The sequence below is a fragment of the Tinamus guttatus genome, unplaced genomic scaffold (assembly GCF_059628265.1).
Source record: "Tinamus guttatus ecotype Peru unplaced genomic scaffold, ASM5962826v1 Tinamus_guttatus_pri_ptg000023l, whole genome shotgun sequence".
NCBI lineage: Eukaryota > Metazoa > Chordata > Aves > Tinamiformes > Tinamidae > Tinamus > Tinamus guttatus.
In genome coordinates, this window is record NW_028288557.1 from 3,906,491 (window position 1) to 3,921,593 (window position 15,103).

The window sequence follows — 15,103 nt, forward strand, 5'->3', positions numbered from 1 at the left end:
GCTGTAATATAGGAACGAGTTTCTAAGTTTGACCCAGTTTTCAGGGCATGAGCACTGTTTGTGTCACAGGATGGAAGGCTCATAAAGCTTGTCCTGCTGCGTAGCTGGCTGGCTGGGACGTTTTCTGCACTCCATCCTGACTTGCTTCCGAATGTTGCATCTATCTTCTGGGCTGTCTTCTCTCTCTTGTAGCTGCGAACAAGGCGAGCAATACCACAATCTTATTTTTCTGTTTAAAAAACCGATAGTATGAATTTGTTATCGTGGGCATGTGCGGTGACTGTGGGACAACAGGAAGACTACTTGCATGTGCAAATGTGGACATGGTTTTCCAAAAGGAAAACACATTGAATATGGCAAGCCTGGGGTTTTCTTGATTTTATTTATTTTTTGGTAGCATGTTCAAGCATTAGAAAGGTCACTGCACCTGGTTCTTAAAGCATATCTGCTATATTTTGTGCTGTATATTAGCAGGATACAAGGAGGATAACGTATAGAGCCTTTAACATAATTAGAACAATTTAGATGAAGATCTCCTTTATGATTTGTAGCTGTCTTGAGACATGGGCATATGCCTCATAGGTATAACTCATAGTCCCCCTTAAAAATGGCTTTAACAAGTATGAAGGTACAGCAAGTATAGAGCTAAGGAGAGAGAAGAGCAATTAGTAGAGAATAAATTGGTACAGAAAGTATCCATTGGTCTACAAGAGTAAACCTCATCTAGAAGCTTGTATTCTCATGTCACGTCTTGTGGAATAAAATTACCTTATTGGATCACTACTGTCCTGCAGATCACAGGTTTGGTAAATGGGTTGTTTTGTCTCCCTTGCTCCTTGTTTTTGGTGTCTCCCTGGGTGTTATAATAGGTATGAAATAATATAATATAAATGAAAATGTTCCCTAAATGATGCGGGCTGATTTTCTAATGAGTTTGTGCTTATTGCTGTCATCTGTGAGCCTGCGGATGCCTGCAGGAGATCCTTTTATGGTTAATGAGCTACCCAGACAAAAGAAAAGTCTATTAATTAACTAAGTTTTTTCCTTCATTGAATTAAAACTGTAGCGTTCTTGTTGATTTGAACAAGACAAAGAATCTATCTCCTGTTTGGGAGCTTCCAAATAAAGTGAAGCAAAGGGTAAGTATAGGAGATATTCACTAAGCTGAAGGGGGAAAATAAATGGAGTTTTTTTTTTTTTTTTTTTTAAATCTGCTCTCAGCCTCTCAGCAAGAAAGGTCCTCCCCTGAGGAGTGCAGATCTAGTTCTTTCCTTGTGCTTGGGGTGACCTAAACCAGCTTCTCAGGACAGAACGTCCTAACCATGGTGCTACCAGATAATCTGGTTGGGGTAATGTTAGTTTATCCTGGCAAAGCTGCTCCATGTGAAGAGATCGTCCAAAAGAAGTGCAAATCAATGTCTTCTGAGATGTAGTAAATGTTGAATTTTCTTGTTTGGTTGGGTTTTGTTTTTTCCCCCTTCAGGGAGAGGAAGGACTCGGGTATGGGTCTTCCAAGTGCTGTGATAAGTTCTGCCAAGCCTAGGTGCAAGGGAGGGTCTTTTCCTTGCTTGGATAGTCCAGGAGAATTGCATTACAAGTTTTTACTGCATATTTTACTGGGAGAAGTAAGTATTCCTGGCTTTCCTGAGCATCCGTCAGTCAGGTTTAATCAAAGTGATGTTTCTGCTTTGTTTTTCAAGTCAGAGCTTTTGTTTCTTGCTTGTGCTTTGTCGTGGGATTTGTAGAAAAGCTTCTTGATCCAAGACAAGGGTTTTTTTTCTTCCCAGCAGCATCTTTGTGCTAATGTGTAAAGATAAAGCTCTCATAAATAGGAATTTGGTGTGAAAATGATTACTTGGAATGAGGGTGAGAAGATGAAGGTACAAAGATATGTCAGGCTGGGGAGAATAAATCATCTTCAGAGAACCTGCCTGCTGGTGGAACGTATATTAAAATATTCTGTTGGTGAAATCATTTCCAGCTATATGTCTTTAAACAGCTCTGCAAAAGTGTCTCCAAAATAGCAAGCTATCAGCACCATAACAAAATGGAGCACATAAAATTTTCAATATTAAACAACATCTGGAGGTTTCTGCATTTGAATCGAAGCAGGCAGAGAGGGAAAAGTTGAAGGAAATGGCTTGAGGTTTCACAGCAGACTCCTCGAGAGTTGAGAAAAGGATTTTGGTCTTCTGCATGTTGGTCCTGTCCTGTTGACTGGGTCATGCCAGCTTGAACCTTTCGGTGAGGGTAAGATCAGTGCAGAGCTGGAAAAAAAAATATATAGAGACACATGAGATGAGAAGGAGGGAGAAGAGGTGAGAAGGTGAGCATGGACATAGTTTCGGAAAAGAGGAAAACCAGATTATAGCAGCTCCCTTGACTGGGTTCCGGGAGACATCTATCCACAGTAAGCTCAAGGATGGTTTCATAGGCTTGAAATATACATTGAAGTTCTGCTCCAAGGGGGAATAGACTTTAAATGCTAGCAGAGTCGCCTTTGACGTCCTACGTTCATCAGGAAAGTAGTCACATAGCTAATTTGTCTGGCTAGGATTGCCGAACTCGAAAGAGCATCTTTTTTGTTTTTCATTTCGGGGAACCGATTGTAATTTCACGTCAACTCTGCTTTCTTAATGATGTCAAGAGAAATTGCACTCGCGCAACGAGAGGAAGTGCTCTTCAGTCACGTCCCTAATGGGAGCGATTTTCTGGGGTCACTCAAAGCAAGCTCGGTAAATAGAGCCATTTGAGCACCAATCTATTAAGTGTCTTTATGTCCAGTCAGAGACAAGTCTTTTTATTATTATTATTTTCCCTGCGTCTACTACATTTGCAAATCTTAATGATCCTTTTATGCGTTTGTCCTCTACTTTCAGGGGATGAATTTTTAATGCGCAGGCAGAAGGTGACAGCTTTATTGCTTTTATGAGCCGTCAGGAAGGCATTCGAAATTCAATTCTATCCTGTCTCGGGAAGCATCACACAACTGGCTTTGCAATAAATACAACTCAGAGATAGCTGAAAAATAAAGAGGACCATAATTTCCAGGCTGACTTTAACTGTGGGAATCAACTAGCAGATTACATGTGACATAGGAAAATACAAAGTAATGCCTACCAGGAAAAATAATATGCCTCAGCAGTTCGCAACACAACAAGAAATATCTACTTGAAAATGTGGGAAAAATATGGAAAGGGAATTACATGCCATGAAAACGAACTAATGGAGCACGTGTATGGGTATTGAGATGTTGAGTTATAGTGCAGACCAGGAAAAATCATGCTGAGGCTAGACTCTCCTCAAGGAGATGGTAAAAATAACTGCAATTGTGATAATTTAGAATATTACAACTGTCTTCCTGGGAATTAGTGTTATGCTAAGCTGCTAGCAAGGATGCTAAGGAGAAACGGTTGGCTGAAGCATGGTACAAATCAGCAAGACAGCAACTTAGATAAGAAAACACAAATACTGAACATCTCCTTGTTCCTCCCGTGGAGGAAATCCTAGCCGTAATCCATGGCCGGATGACCGGGCTATCTCAGGGACGGTGTTCCAACACTACTGGATGTCAGTTACAATGTCCATAGACAGGCGCCGTTGATTTTCTTTCTTCTTGGAGAAAGACCAAATTATGTCTCTTGAAAAGAAACCCAACCTTGTCTTGGAGGAGCTCGTCTGATGATGACTCTGTCCCTGATGAAGCCCTTGCAGGGCTTATCTTCCTGCTAGGAACTTGCAAATGAGAGCAGATCTCCCTTTATCCAATTTATGGGAATTGCTTTCAACAACCATTGCTCACTTTTAAATATATTTTGAATTCTGTCAGTGAGTCACTTTTTAATTAAAATCTTAAGTGTTTCCTTCTAAACATATTTAGTGATATTTTTAACCAAGAAGCCACATTGCCCTCAGTATATCCACATGCACTAAATCGACACATTTGCCTTTGTCAGGGAGAGCCTTCATTTTATCATGGCCACATTCTTTCTATGAAAAAGCAGATGACTGTTATAAATTATATTTTTAAATAATCGTTGATAGTTCCTAGATTAGCAGTTTCATTAACTCGACATTGATTTTAGGCAAATTGGTAATTCAGCGGGTGACTTCTGCTCCTCCCAGTTCTTTTAAACTTGTCTAACTCTCTGAGAGCTCTTTAAGTGTGCAGAGAGGTTTCCAGATGTGGTATTTGTTTTATCATATAATTGTGCAGGTGTAATATGTGATTTAAGGTGTCCAAGGCTTCTCTCATCTGACCTGTAGTCAAGGAGGGGGCATTACAGGGAGTCAGGTTGTTGTCTAATAGCAGAGGGAGCTCAGGACCCTGTGTTTGGGTATGCCAATGTTCCCTTTTCCTCCTTAATCTATATGTTTAAGTATGAGGAACACCATAAAGTCCATCAGTATTCCACAGAGAATACACAAGAACAGACATCCTCCTAGAATCCTGTCTCCAATGGGACTTGACAGTAGAAGGTGAGCAAATGAAGAGGAGAAAAGCAGAAAGCAAGAAAGAAGGAGAGCAAAAATAATGTGCTTTCATTTGTGATAAATGAGATTTATCCAGGAGCCTAATTAGCAGAAGTGGCTCTTCTTGGACGTTGCATTATGCTAATGAGCGTTGCATATGAACGAGGTTAGAGTTTGGTGCTGAGCAATATGATGCGTGAGACTACAGGGAAAGCTGTCTGTGGGTTGCTATTAGCTGCTCTTTACTGTGCTCTAAACATATGTGTTTCCTAAATGCTGCAGAACCCCCCAAGCTGCTAAAAGAGCCATCAATGTTGCGATGAAATTCGGTGTGTCGCATGACACTAGCTCCGAGGGTTAAGTGATTTCTTCATGCTCCCACGATGATTCCCAAAGGGAGGATTTCTAAACGGAGACCGGAGAAGTAATGAATATGGAAGAAATCCTGCAATTGTTCATTGGTCTGCTCTTGGAAAGTGGTTGTTTTGGAAGCACTGGAATCTGTCTTTCCTTTTAGATGTCATCTTGGCACATTTGAGGACACGTTTGCACTTTCTTCGTGGTGGCAATGTCTGATGTTACGGGGATTTACGTCACAGTGATTCTCTTTTGTCTTAAGGCATGTGTATAGACACATTTCCAAAACCCTTCCTATCATTCTTAGGCAACTTAAGACAGGGAAAAGCTTTAGATGTTCGACCGTGGGCAAAAGGTTGTTGGTTATGAAGGCATTTTTCATAGTTTCATAACTCAAGAGTGTAATATTTGTTGTGCCTGCAGGGGCTCAGTTTTGGGACAAAAAGCAGGAGGTGTGTAATGTGCTGATATGGTGCAATCCTTGGATTGCCAAGTCATTCAGTGAATCAATAGAACTTAGTGAAGCTCTGTAGTTACAGTGGGAAAAGTGTACTGGACAGACAGAACCGAGTTGTACGTCTGTGGCCGCCCGAACGGAGCAAGAGGGACGCAACGGTGAGAAAGCAGGAGCGGCGCCGCTGTGCCGAGCCGACGAGCGTTGGCTTGAGACCGGCTGCGGAATTCCCCGGGATTTTGCCGTTGCCTGCGCTGCCTCAAGCGCTGCCAGTCTGCCTCAAAGGTTGGCTTCCCTCTTGCAGGGTGTTTTGTCACTGGCGCGCGTCGCACGTGGCGGGATGTCCTCGCGGGCTGGACCCCGGCTCGCTCCCGCTGTTAATCCAAAGCTCCGTTTTGGCGGCTCCGTTTTAGCGGCTCTGCAGTGCGATGTTGGCCAAGAAGCAGTTGGTGTTGGCCCAAGTGCAGCGTTTCCACCAGCAAAGTCTGGGCCAGGTCTTAAGACAGGAGCCACTATTGGGATTAGAGCCCTTGGTTTTCTGTGGCTGTTCTTCAAATACAGAGGAAGCAGCAAGTAAAAATTCTGTGACAGTTGCTGAGTAGATTTCATTTGCTACCTTAAACTGTTTCTTCAGCATTTGCTTCAGTTTTTTATTTTTTCTGCTCCCATTGTATGCCTTCCCCAGTTATCATATTTTTGAGATTATGGTTTTTAAAGCAATTGAATTTTCAAATCCTAGATCAAATCTCTCCAGTCTATTTGATTATTTCTTCAGTGCAATCCAAACCCTTTGGAAATCCTCTGAGCTGAATTCATTTTTTTTTCTGCATCCCTTTTGCAGCACAAAACTTGCTGCAGAGGTTCTCTGCACCTAGCAGATTTTTGACTCCTGAGATGTAAGGAGGAAAAAAACAAACTGACTGTATTGCAAATTCAAGGATGAAATCCTTCTCTTTTTCTAATTCGGCAGCAGGACCTGAAGGTATCCTGGAGAAAGAGAATTGTGCAGAATTGTAGCAATGTTTTTGAAAAAAAAATGAAAAAAAGAGAGGCTAGGAGAGATGGTGCCTTTCACAGCTTAATGCCCTCCTGGATTCATGGAAGTTGCTACTCCATGGAGTTCTCACTTTCTTTCCCAATCTACTGGAAAGCAGATGGTGCCCACAGCCTGGAAGTACCTCCTGGACCCCTTGGAGGTGCTTCCACACAGATGCCAAACTCTCCCGCGGGCCATCAAAATAACAGCACTCCTCCGCACAAGGACATTTGCAGGAGCTGTCCCAAGAGTTGGAATAAAAGCAGGGAGAATGGGGAAAGGCAGGCGGCCCTCCATCTGTCAGCCAGCAGAAGTGCACGAGGGACAAATGTCCTGAATTACAACTCCAAATCGATAAAGCCAATGACAGGCACATGAGCGCTCTGAGAGAGTGACTTTCCTTCAAATAGGAAGGGACTGCTTGCCTATATATGTATTTTTTGCCTCTGGCAAAGCTCAAAGTCTTCTGTCTCCAGCCAGATATTAATTATTCAGAGCTGCTCGGTGGTTGTGCCAGTTGCAGTGTAGCAGGGAGGCTCTTTCTCTTACCCCTCTTCAGTGTGTTCAGTTTGAAGTGGCAAATTAAACTTGGTAATGGGTTATGGATCCCTTGTTGATAGATGACAGGTTGAGGTTAGCCTGAGTTTGGCTAACCTCAGCCATTGTGCTTCCTCAGGAAGGTCCAAAGCACCTATCTCTTGCCCTGAGACCAATTTATGTTATTATTTTCAATTTTATTCACAACTGCTTGCTCTGTTTTACATCGTAAAGAACTACAAGAGGTTTGTAGACTCCGGTACTTATTTTTGCAGCTTATTTCCTCCCAGACAGTCCAAATAAATGGATTCCTGGAAGACTCTTCTCACTGCCAGTCTGTGCTTTGACTCATCCCTCTGGCTAGGGGTGAATCATCTAAGACACAGTGATCTAGAGCGCAGAGTTCAAGATCGCCCCTGGAGCCAGTTCTGCTGAGAGTCTTGCATGTGGCCACTCACTCAGCCAGACACGGGGTCACCCTGCAAACCTACTACTTAGGTTAGTGCTTTAGGTCAATCAATGCCTTTCATGTTTTTGCTGCAGTGTGAAAACTCTTCCGTTTTGTAACTAACCACCATATATATATAGATATATATATATATCGATATTTTAACACTTGCTGAGTCACATAGACTCAGTCACTTCGCAGCCTCTGTGTGAGGGGGGATTTTTTTTTCCAGGTTCACAGGTCCTCACCTGCCTTGGCGATGCCTTTGCTTTCGTGGCTTTGAAATACATTGTCTTGGAGGAGGCAACATGCCTACAATTCCTCTTTCCTTAAAAACATCCCCAGCATGTTTTTCCCCCCTTGTATATTATTATGAAGACCGAAAACAGCAGTAATCTTTTTAACGTGCACATTTAGTGATGCTTAAAAAGGAGGAGGTGGAAAGCAGCGTTAGCAGAGCGTAACAGCAGCGAGCGTTGCACAGCAGATCCTGGGCTTTTAGAAATAATATTGCCAGTGTCTTCATGAAAGAGATATTATTATGACAATTCGCTGTCAAGCGCGGGAGACATCTCTTAGAGACAAAACGCCCATCTGGAATCGTTTTGCAAGACGCAAATATCTAATTTGGAGCAAGATGACAAAGTGGACCGCGCACGCAAACATCACTTGTCACTTCTGCGGGCTCTCGGGCGATGTTGTGTGCAAAACCCTAATCACTTTTTAAAGATCTGTTTTCAGGCACAGCTCAAGAAGCAACAAACGTCTCTTTTTGGCATTTGCTTCTTCTCTGAGCTCATGGTGTCCATGAGAGTTTGGCCTCCTTCCATTACTGCCGTGATGCATTCGGTGGTCCTTTTGTTGGTCCATCGCAGTGAGCAGTCCACCTAGATACTAGGTGCTTCATGATTTTCTTCAGAGCCAGAAGAATTAGGGGTTTGTTTCCTACACATCTCTCAGAAAAAGTGGGGAAAAAAGCTTGATAAGGAAGCTCATGGATGGTAAGCTGTCGTGACAAATAAATGTCTCGGAAAAAATAATTACTAGGCATTGCAAGCCATGGAGAAATGAATTTGGACCACATTGCACATGTAGGATCAGAGAAATAAAACATACAGGGTGTGAGACTTCTTGGGATGGGTCTTGACTTTTAATAGCCTGTAGAATGAGTTTGGAGAAGGCGGGGGAGTTGTGAGATACAGGAGCTTTTTTCCTTTAGGTCTGTAGTTATCACTTGATTTGCAAATGTAAAGGAATGCCAACTGCTATGGCAGAAATAAAAATGACACAGTGTACCCAAAAGGTACTACCTGTTCTGCAGCAAAGTCTGGTCTCTGTAGACTGCTGCTCATGATGGCGCAAATCCCCTGCCATGAATCAAGTAACCCAAAAATGTGTGTGCTTCCAGGGTTGTTTTTGTTCTTGAGCATTTACAGCTCTCTCCGAGCAAGTGATTAGAAATGATTAGAGAGTAAATGCATAAACAGTGGGAGAATGGGTTTCTATACCTGCAAATATCTTGCTAGCAACTTATATATATATATATTTATTTGCACGGTCTCCTCAGTGACTGCAAAATGAGATACAGTAGGAGGGCTGTCTCTGAGAATGGACTGCTGTCAGGGAAAGATTGGGAGTGACAGATCAGGGAATAAAAGTGCTCCAGAACACCTGAGGAGCCTATTAAACACTCGCAGTCTGCAGACCAAAACAAGGTGTCCAGTTGCATTAACTCACCTCAGGAAAAGTGGAGCCTGCTAGTTCAGCGTGTCCATCTCTGTGGCACTTTGAAGGGAAATCGCCAAAAATGGTTTGCAGAGCTTTGAAACTGTAGATGCAGCATTTTCAACCTCTCCGAGATGAGCGACTGCAAATTATTTTAATGCCTTTGTAGCTTCAGCCCAGCAGATGGGTCATCTGCAGCAATTGTAAAGCAAATGTGTTCTCTTTTTCCTGAAAAGTGGCATTACTTGAGTTGATTTAGAGGCCAGATGAAGTATAATTAACATGAGTGTGAGGGAATGTCGCTCTCAATCTCTTTTCTTTTTTCTCTAATGCCCTTTAAGCTAAGCACAGCGTCCAGGAAATCGCTTCAGGAAAACTAGTCTGGACTTACCAATTGCATTGGTAATAGACTAAGTGTCGAGCTTCTGGAGAACTAAATACACCCTTTCTCAACTTATTTTCTGCCTCTTTCATGCAGTGTGTGTGGGAGGCACTATGTTTGGAAAAACAAATTGTTTATCCTTCAAAGAACACCCACTAATGTGACAGGAGGGAGGAACTGGAATTTCAGTGCAAACATGAAAACAAAAACTTATTTGCCTCTCTGGAGCAGGAATTGCTATGCTGAGCTTCAGGCCACCGCTTGTGGCCATCCAAAGGAGATGTCACCGTTCAGAGGAGACTCTCTGAGCATCCTCTCTGAAATCCTGTTCTTCCCTGCATCTTGGCATACCCTCTGCTGCACTGTGTCGACGCTGCGGTGTTGCCAACCACTTCTGGCAGCCAGTTTTTCACCCAGCATCTCCAAGGACTTCTTGTCCAAATACACCAGGTCACCCCGGCTTAGTTCCACCGTGCCCTCAGAAGGTGTAGGGACCATCATCACGTGCAAAATACTGTGTATGCAATTAGCTCAGGTTTCCTTTCCAAGGTCTAAGGGAAGTCTTGGATAGGCTTGGGGCAGAGTGACTAGAGAGGAAAAAAAGAAAGAGGAGTTTATTGGCATTTGCTTTCAGAAATCAATTTCTTTATGCAGTTTTGAGCAAGGAAACAAGTAACCAAGCAGAAATCCCTACAGGTGATCCTGTCCATGACTGCATCTCAGATGGTGACATTTCAGCCTAGAGATGGGCAGTTCCTCCTAGCAGGGTTTCATGGACTGAAATGTCCTCTGGACCTGAAATGCCTCCTCATATGGCACCAGCACCAGCTTTATTCCCTAACTTGGAAACTGGGTTCCCTTCAACATGCTTTGCAGGCAAGGGGACAGAATAAATAGTTTCTTGAAGAGACTGAGCCCTATTTTCCGTGAGGTCTTCCATCATAAGTAAAGGATTATCTCCAAACACAAACGTCTGCTGTTCTGTTTTATGTCATTTCTCAGACTTCAATTTCACAAAATTGTAGAAAAAAAGAGATACATGTGTATGTATATCTATTATCTTTTACCATGCTGCAAATTCTTGAAATTTGATTTCTTGCTTCTGAGTCTTCTGCCCTCCTGCTTGACTTTCTAGCTTTTATTTTTCCATTTGCAGCAGATTGCTCATCAGATCTTGATTTTCATGCAAATTCAGATACCCACATGAAAACAGCCTTCAAAATACTGATCTTCATAGGCAAGTGTTTGAATACTGTAATTGGGGAAAAGTAAGAATCTATTTTAAGAGCCTATTTAAGGTTGTCATGGAGAGAATAAGGGTACCTTTTTTTTAACTGGAGTGTCAAGCAGACCACCCAATGCAATGCTGTATACGAGGGCATTTTTTCCAAGTCTTATTCTTCTATCAGGATTGTCATCAGCTCAACTTGATTTTTTAACATTTTTTAATAGGTCAGTAGGTGTTTGCTCTTTCAGAAGGACATTTACAGCCCTTCATAAATAGCCAGAAAGACATGACGTTAATTCTGTAGCTTGGTGATGTCACCTGGATGGCGTTGTCTGGTCAGGGGGTTGTTTTTCTGATTATATCCGTTCTATTGCTATGTTAAAACTCTGAATATTTGTTTTTAGGAGAAATTGGTTTAATACCCTAACTTTTCAATTGTATGATTTCATAATTCAGGCATGTAGTACATTTAGAATATAATACATGTAATTCATACGTGCAGTAGCTCACTTGCTCTTTCCCTGTTTCTCACGCTTTTTAGCTGTATAGTAATAGTTTCTAACGTAAAAAGGATGTTATTGAGAGCCTGAACGATCTCATTTTTCTGCACTTAGTTGGTCAGTTCTATCTTGATTATTAATTGGTACATTAAATGAAAATCATGTTTATGAAATAACAGAGGCTTCCAAATTTTTAGTTCTACTGTATCATAGCACACGTTGGTTTTAAGCTAATAAAAACAAATTTTGTTTTAATTGTGCCTCCAAATACTCCATTCATGCCGCGAGGGTTTCTTTTTGCTTGGCCCCAGGCACAAACCTCAAATTCCGAAACGTCACCTATGAGAGAAAGTCTGATTTATTTGGGGTTGCATATAGCCCTCCTCTAGGCACTCCCACCACATGGGGCCTTGTGATCCACGCTCCTAAAATCAGGATACGGCATTGGGGGACCTCAGTGTAAATCCGGAGGTGTCGGATGGTGCTGACGCCAGGAAGCGGAGTGTGGTGAAGGCGCCGCTGAGCGGGCTGCTCCTGGACCAGCCTCCGTGTATTTGCTCGGTGCTACATTTAGGTTCATATTTTTTTGTGTTTTGAGGATTATTTTGGTTTTGTTTTTTCTGGTGTAACAGAACTTGAGTGGGAAAAATTTGTGCCATCCCCTGGGCAACCGACCACGTTTGCAGCCCGGTATAAACCCGTAAGCGGTTCTTAACCCCTGCCCAGCTCAGTGGAGGGTGCTCCAGGTGTTTAGCGCAAGAGGCCTCTCATCATAACAAGTGGATGCTTAAAAACATATCTTGGGTGGCACAAGATGACGAGGTTTGCATTATCGGTGCTGCTTTTATGGTAAACACTTGACAAGCCCTCAGAAACAAGGGTGTATGAAAATGCGTGCATGAAATGTCTATGTAAGAAGTACAACTGGCTTTGGCAAGTGTGCAGAGATGTTCAGTAATCGAGGGTTCCCTTGTGTTGCAGTGTTCCCACATTCCAGAGCCTTCCCGAGGAGATACTCAGTAAGCTTGCAGATGTCCTTGAAGAGGTAAGTGCTTTTAATTTTGCAGTCTAATGAGCTCATGGGCTGGAAGCCTTCTGATGGAAACATGCGGGCTCCTCTCAGAAGGAACCACACTCCACAACCTTGTTCCCAGTTACGTCTGATTGCTCCCGGAAATAGAGGCAATGGTGCCAAAACGACTCCGTTTTGCAAGGGATTTAACAAGTTTTTAAGGGGGTTTTGGGAACTGAAAGAAGAGTCTCCTGGGTTTTGCGCAAGGGAGACCTCCTGACACAGTTCCCATGCTGGAGACGTGTCCCGAGCTCTTCTACTGAGCAGCCTGATGTCAGAGACCTATGAAGGAGGCACGGTTGGTCTGAACACGTGGGGTACGATAGCCATGTTGGGTTTTGTTGTCTTAATGCTTTGGCCCATCCTAATGATGCATTTCTGAGCTGTGTATTGGGTCGAGCAGGGGATATATTGGAGGGCAATATCGTACTTGAAGGTGTGAGAATAGCTTTAAGGTAAGGGAACCACTTCTCCCGTAAGGATTGCTGCGGAGAAGGGCAAACTTTGTATGTTGAGACATTTGAAAGTCCTTATGGAGTTGCGCCAGGTCTACTCAGTTATAAGCAAGGATCTCGTTAGCATCAAGCTTCTAATGAGTCTTTATTAAAAAAAAAAAAAAAAAAAACTCGTGCTCTAAGTGAATGGAAATGTCTGTGTGTAGTAGTAACTACCACCTCTGTCACGGATTTTAGGAAATGAAGCCGCTGACGTTTAAGTTGATTTTCAAGTCATTTTTTTTTACTTTTTGCCTTTTTATTTTTCATGCAGAGGCACTCCATAGATAGACAAAGCAACAGATTCCTCTGTCGCAAGAAATCCCTTGCAACGGAAGTGCTCACGTCTAGAGAAAAGAGCCATATGAACTCAATACGCGATGAATTAAATCTGTGTATCACAAGAAAAAAAAAATCCACACACCTCTAAGCAGAAACAAGCAGTTGGATCACAAAAACAAATCCAAGCTCCTTATCAAGAGTTACAGAAAATGTATAAAGTCAGTAAACCTTTTTCAAGCACCCTCAAAGTTTCAAGGGAGAAAAAGCAATTAAGAACATAGATGTAGAAATGAGGTACCTAACTATAAAAATAAGTATTTGCCTTAAGACCTTGTTTACTGATCTGAAACTCACAAAGCTAGCAAGATAATCCTCCGTAGTTTCATCTATCAGTTAAGATTTCTAAGAAAATGAGTGGCAGGAAGAAGCCAAACTGTAGAAATTAAGATGACTCCTTGCTTGAAAATTCGGAGAAACGCAGGCTGCGTAATGATGATGTTGTGTTACTGCTCTAAGAGAGTCCAGCATCTTTTATAGGGGTTTAATTTCTCACCCGGTGCTGCAATCTGAGGGCAATTCTGTGCATTCAGGCAAGATGCTGTGTTGCAAGAGCAGCGTGTCATCCCCAGGCCATTTGTGTAGACCCACTAGATACATCTTCCAAAAACCAATTACTTCAAAATATATGTTAGTCGTAGTGTTGTTCTTAATACAGGATATTTTGCAGTCTCCTTACTGAGTATTTTATGTTTAACACTTTGAAGCATAGAGCAAATAATTTTATTTTGTCCCAGCTGTTACTGGAACAAGGGTTTCATCAAAGGGTCTGGGTTTCATCTCTTAAAGTTAAAGCAGGTTCTGTGGACAGCTTGCAGCCTACATTTTTTAAAGCAATTTCTAAAGCACGTTAGTTAAAATCTGGAAGCAAGAAAGGTCTTTTAATTGGCCATTTCCAAAAGCAAATGGGGCAGTGGGGAAAAAATGAAGCTTGTTAATGATTTCACTTTAGGAATGGATAGCAATGCCAAGTTTACTTATTTAGGCCAGATGGTTTAAATAAGGACTAACAAAGCCCTGAAATGGGAAAGGAGAAGGAAAGGCCTTGTGCTGGTTTCTAGCTTGTGTGTGTGGCGATTCCTAGCTCTGAAGTTGCTTGTGGTTCGTACAAAGGTATGAAAACTGGGCAATTCGCTTTAATTTTAGCAGCTCTGAATGTAAACTGCTGATTTTGTGCGTTTTTGCAACATCTTTTGTGATATAAGTGAAGATTTACAGGTGCTTGGTCAATAGTTCACCCTTTTTCCCCATCAAGGTGACTCTGGTGCAGCAGTTTTAGCAGTGCCCCGGGGCTGGTTCTCTGTGTCGTTACATTAGATGGTTTTCATTGTATTAGTATTTCTTACCGTTGCATGGGTATGTGTTAAGCTGCAATGTAAGACTGACTCTGTGTTAACATTTCTTGGTGTTCTTAGTAACAACTGCAATTACTTTTGGCACCCTTGAAAGCCAAGCAGATGCTGTAGTCCAGAGTTTGATTTAGTTTGGTTTCAATGCCGTCTCTGTTGGAACACCTCTTGCTGGCCTGAGATTTTTTATTGCCTTGTTTAGTCTCATGCTGGCCAACCATAATGCACAAATCAGCAAGTAATATGTTTCTGTAGCTTAAGCCTTAATTCTTATTTCATTTGGGTTTTGCTCGGTTGGTGCCTTAAGGAAAGGAGGCTTGTGCAGGCGCTGACTGCCCATAGGGATTGCCCCCAAATTTCTTTTAATTTTACCCAAAGCACTCTGGGCAGATGGAAGGAAATGTCCACGGTGCATCATAAATTTATCAGTGTTTCTGGTTAGAGAGAGAAGAATTAAGTGAAAGAGGTTGCAGCAGGAGCCTGTAATGTTCCTTTTTTCTTGGCCTCTGGCTGGCCAATACACCTGAACCTGTTGGAGAGGGAGACGTGGGGAAGAACAAGCTCCTGGAGCCCTTCAGGATGATGGGCAAGTGAGGGTTTTTTATGGTAATGATGCTCAAGGGATGCAGGATCCATATTCCTTGGCACCCGGAATGGTTTGCTTGGTGGGGTGGTGCAGCTCATCCTGCTGCATATCTGGGGAGTCAGA

General features: G+C 42.4%; 1 protein-coding gene across 2 annotated transcripts in view; it reads left to right on the top strand.

Annotated features, from left to right (window-relative positions):
• The window catches only part of PRKG1 (protein kinase cGMP-dependent 1), a 305,135-nt gene that overhangs the window by 177,681 nt on the left and 112,351 nt on the right, over nt 1–15,103 (top strand). For both annotated transcript variants that reach the window (XM_010224611.2, XM_088525673.1), the window contains exon 5: nt 12,122–12,185. In XM_010224611.2, coding sequence (XP_010222913.1) covers nt 12,122–12,185 — 64 coding nt within the window. The remainder of the gene's footprint in view (nt 1–12,121; nt 12,186–15,103) is intronic.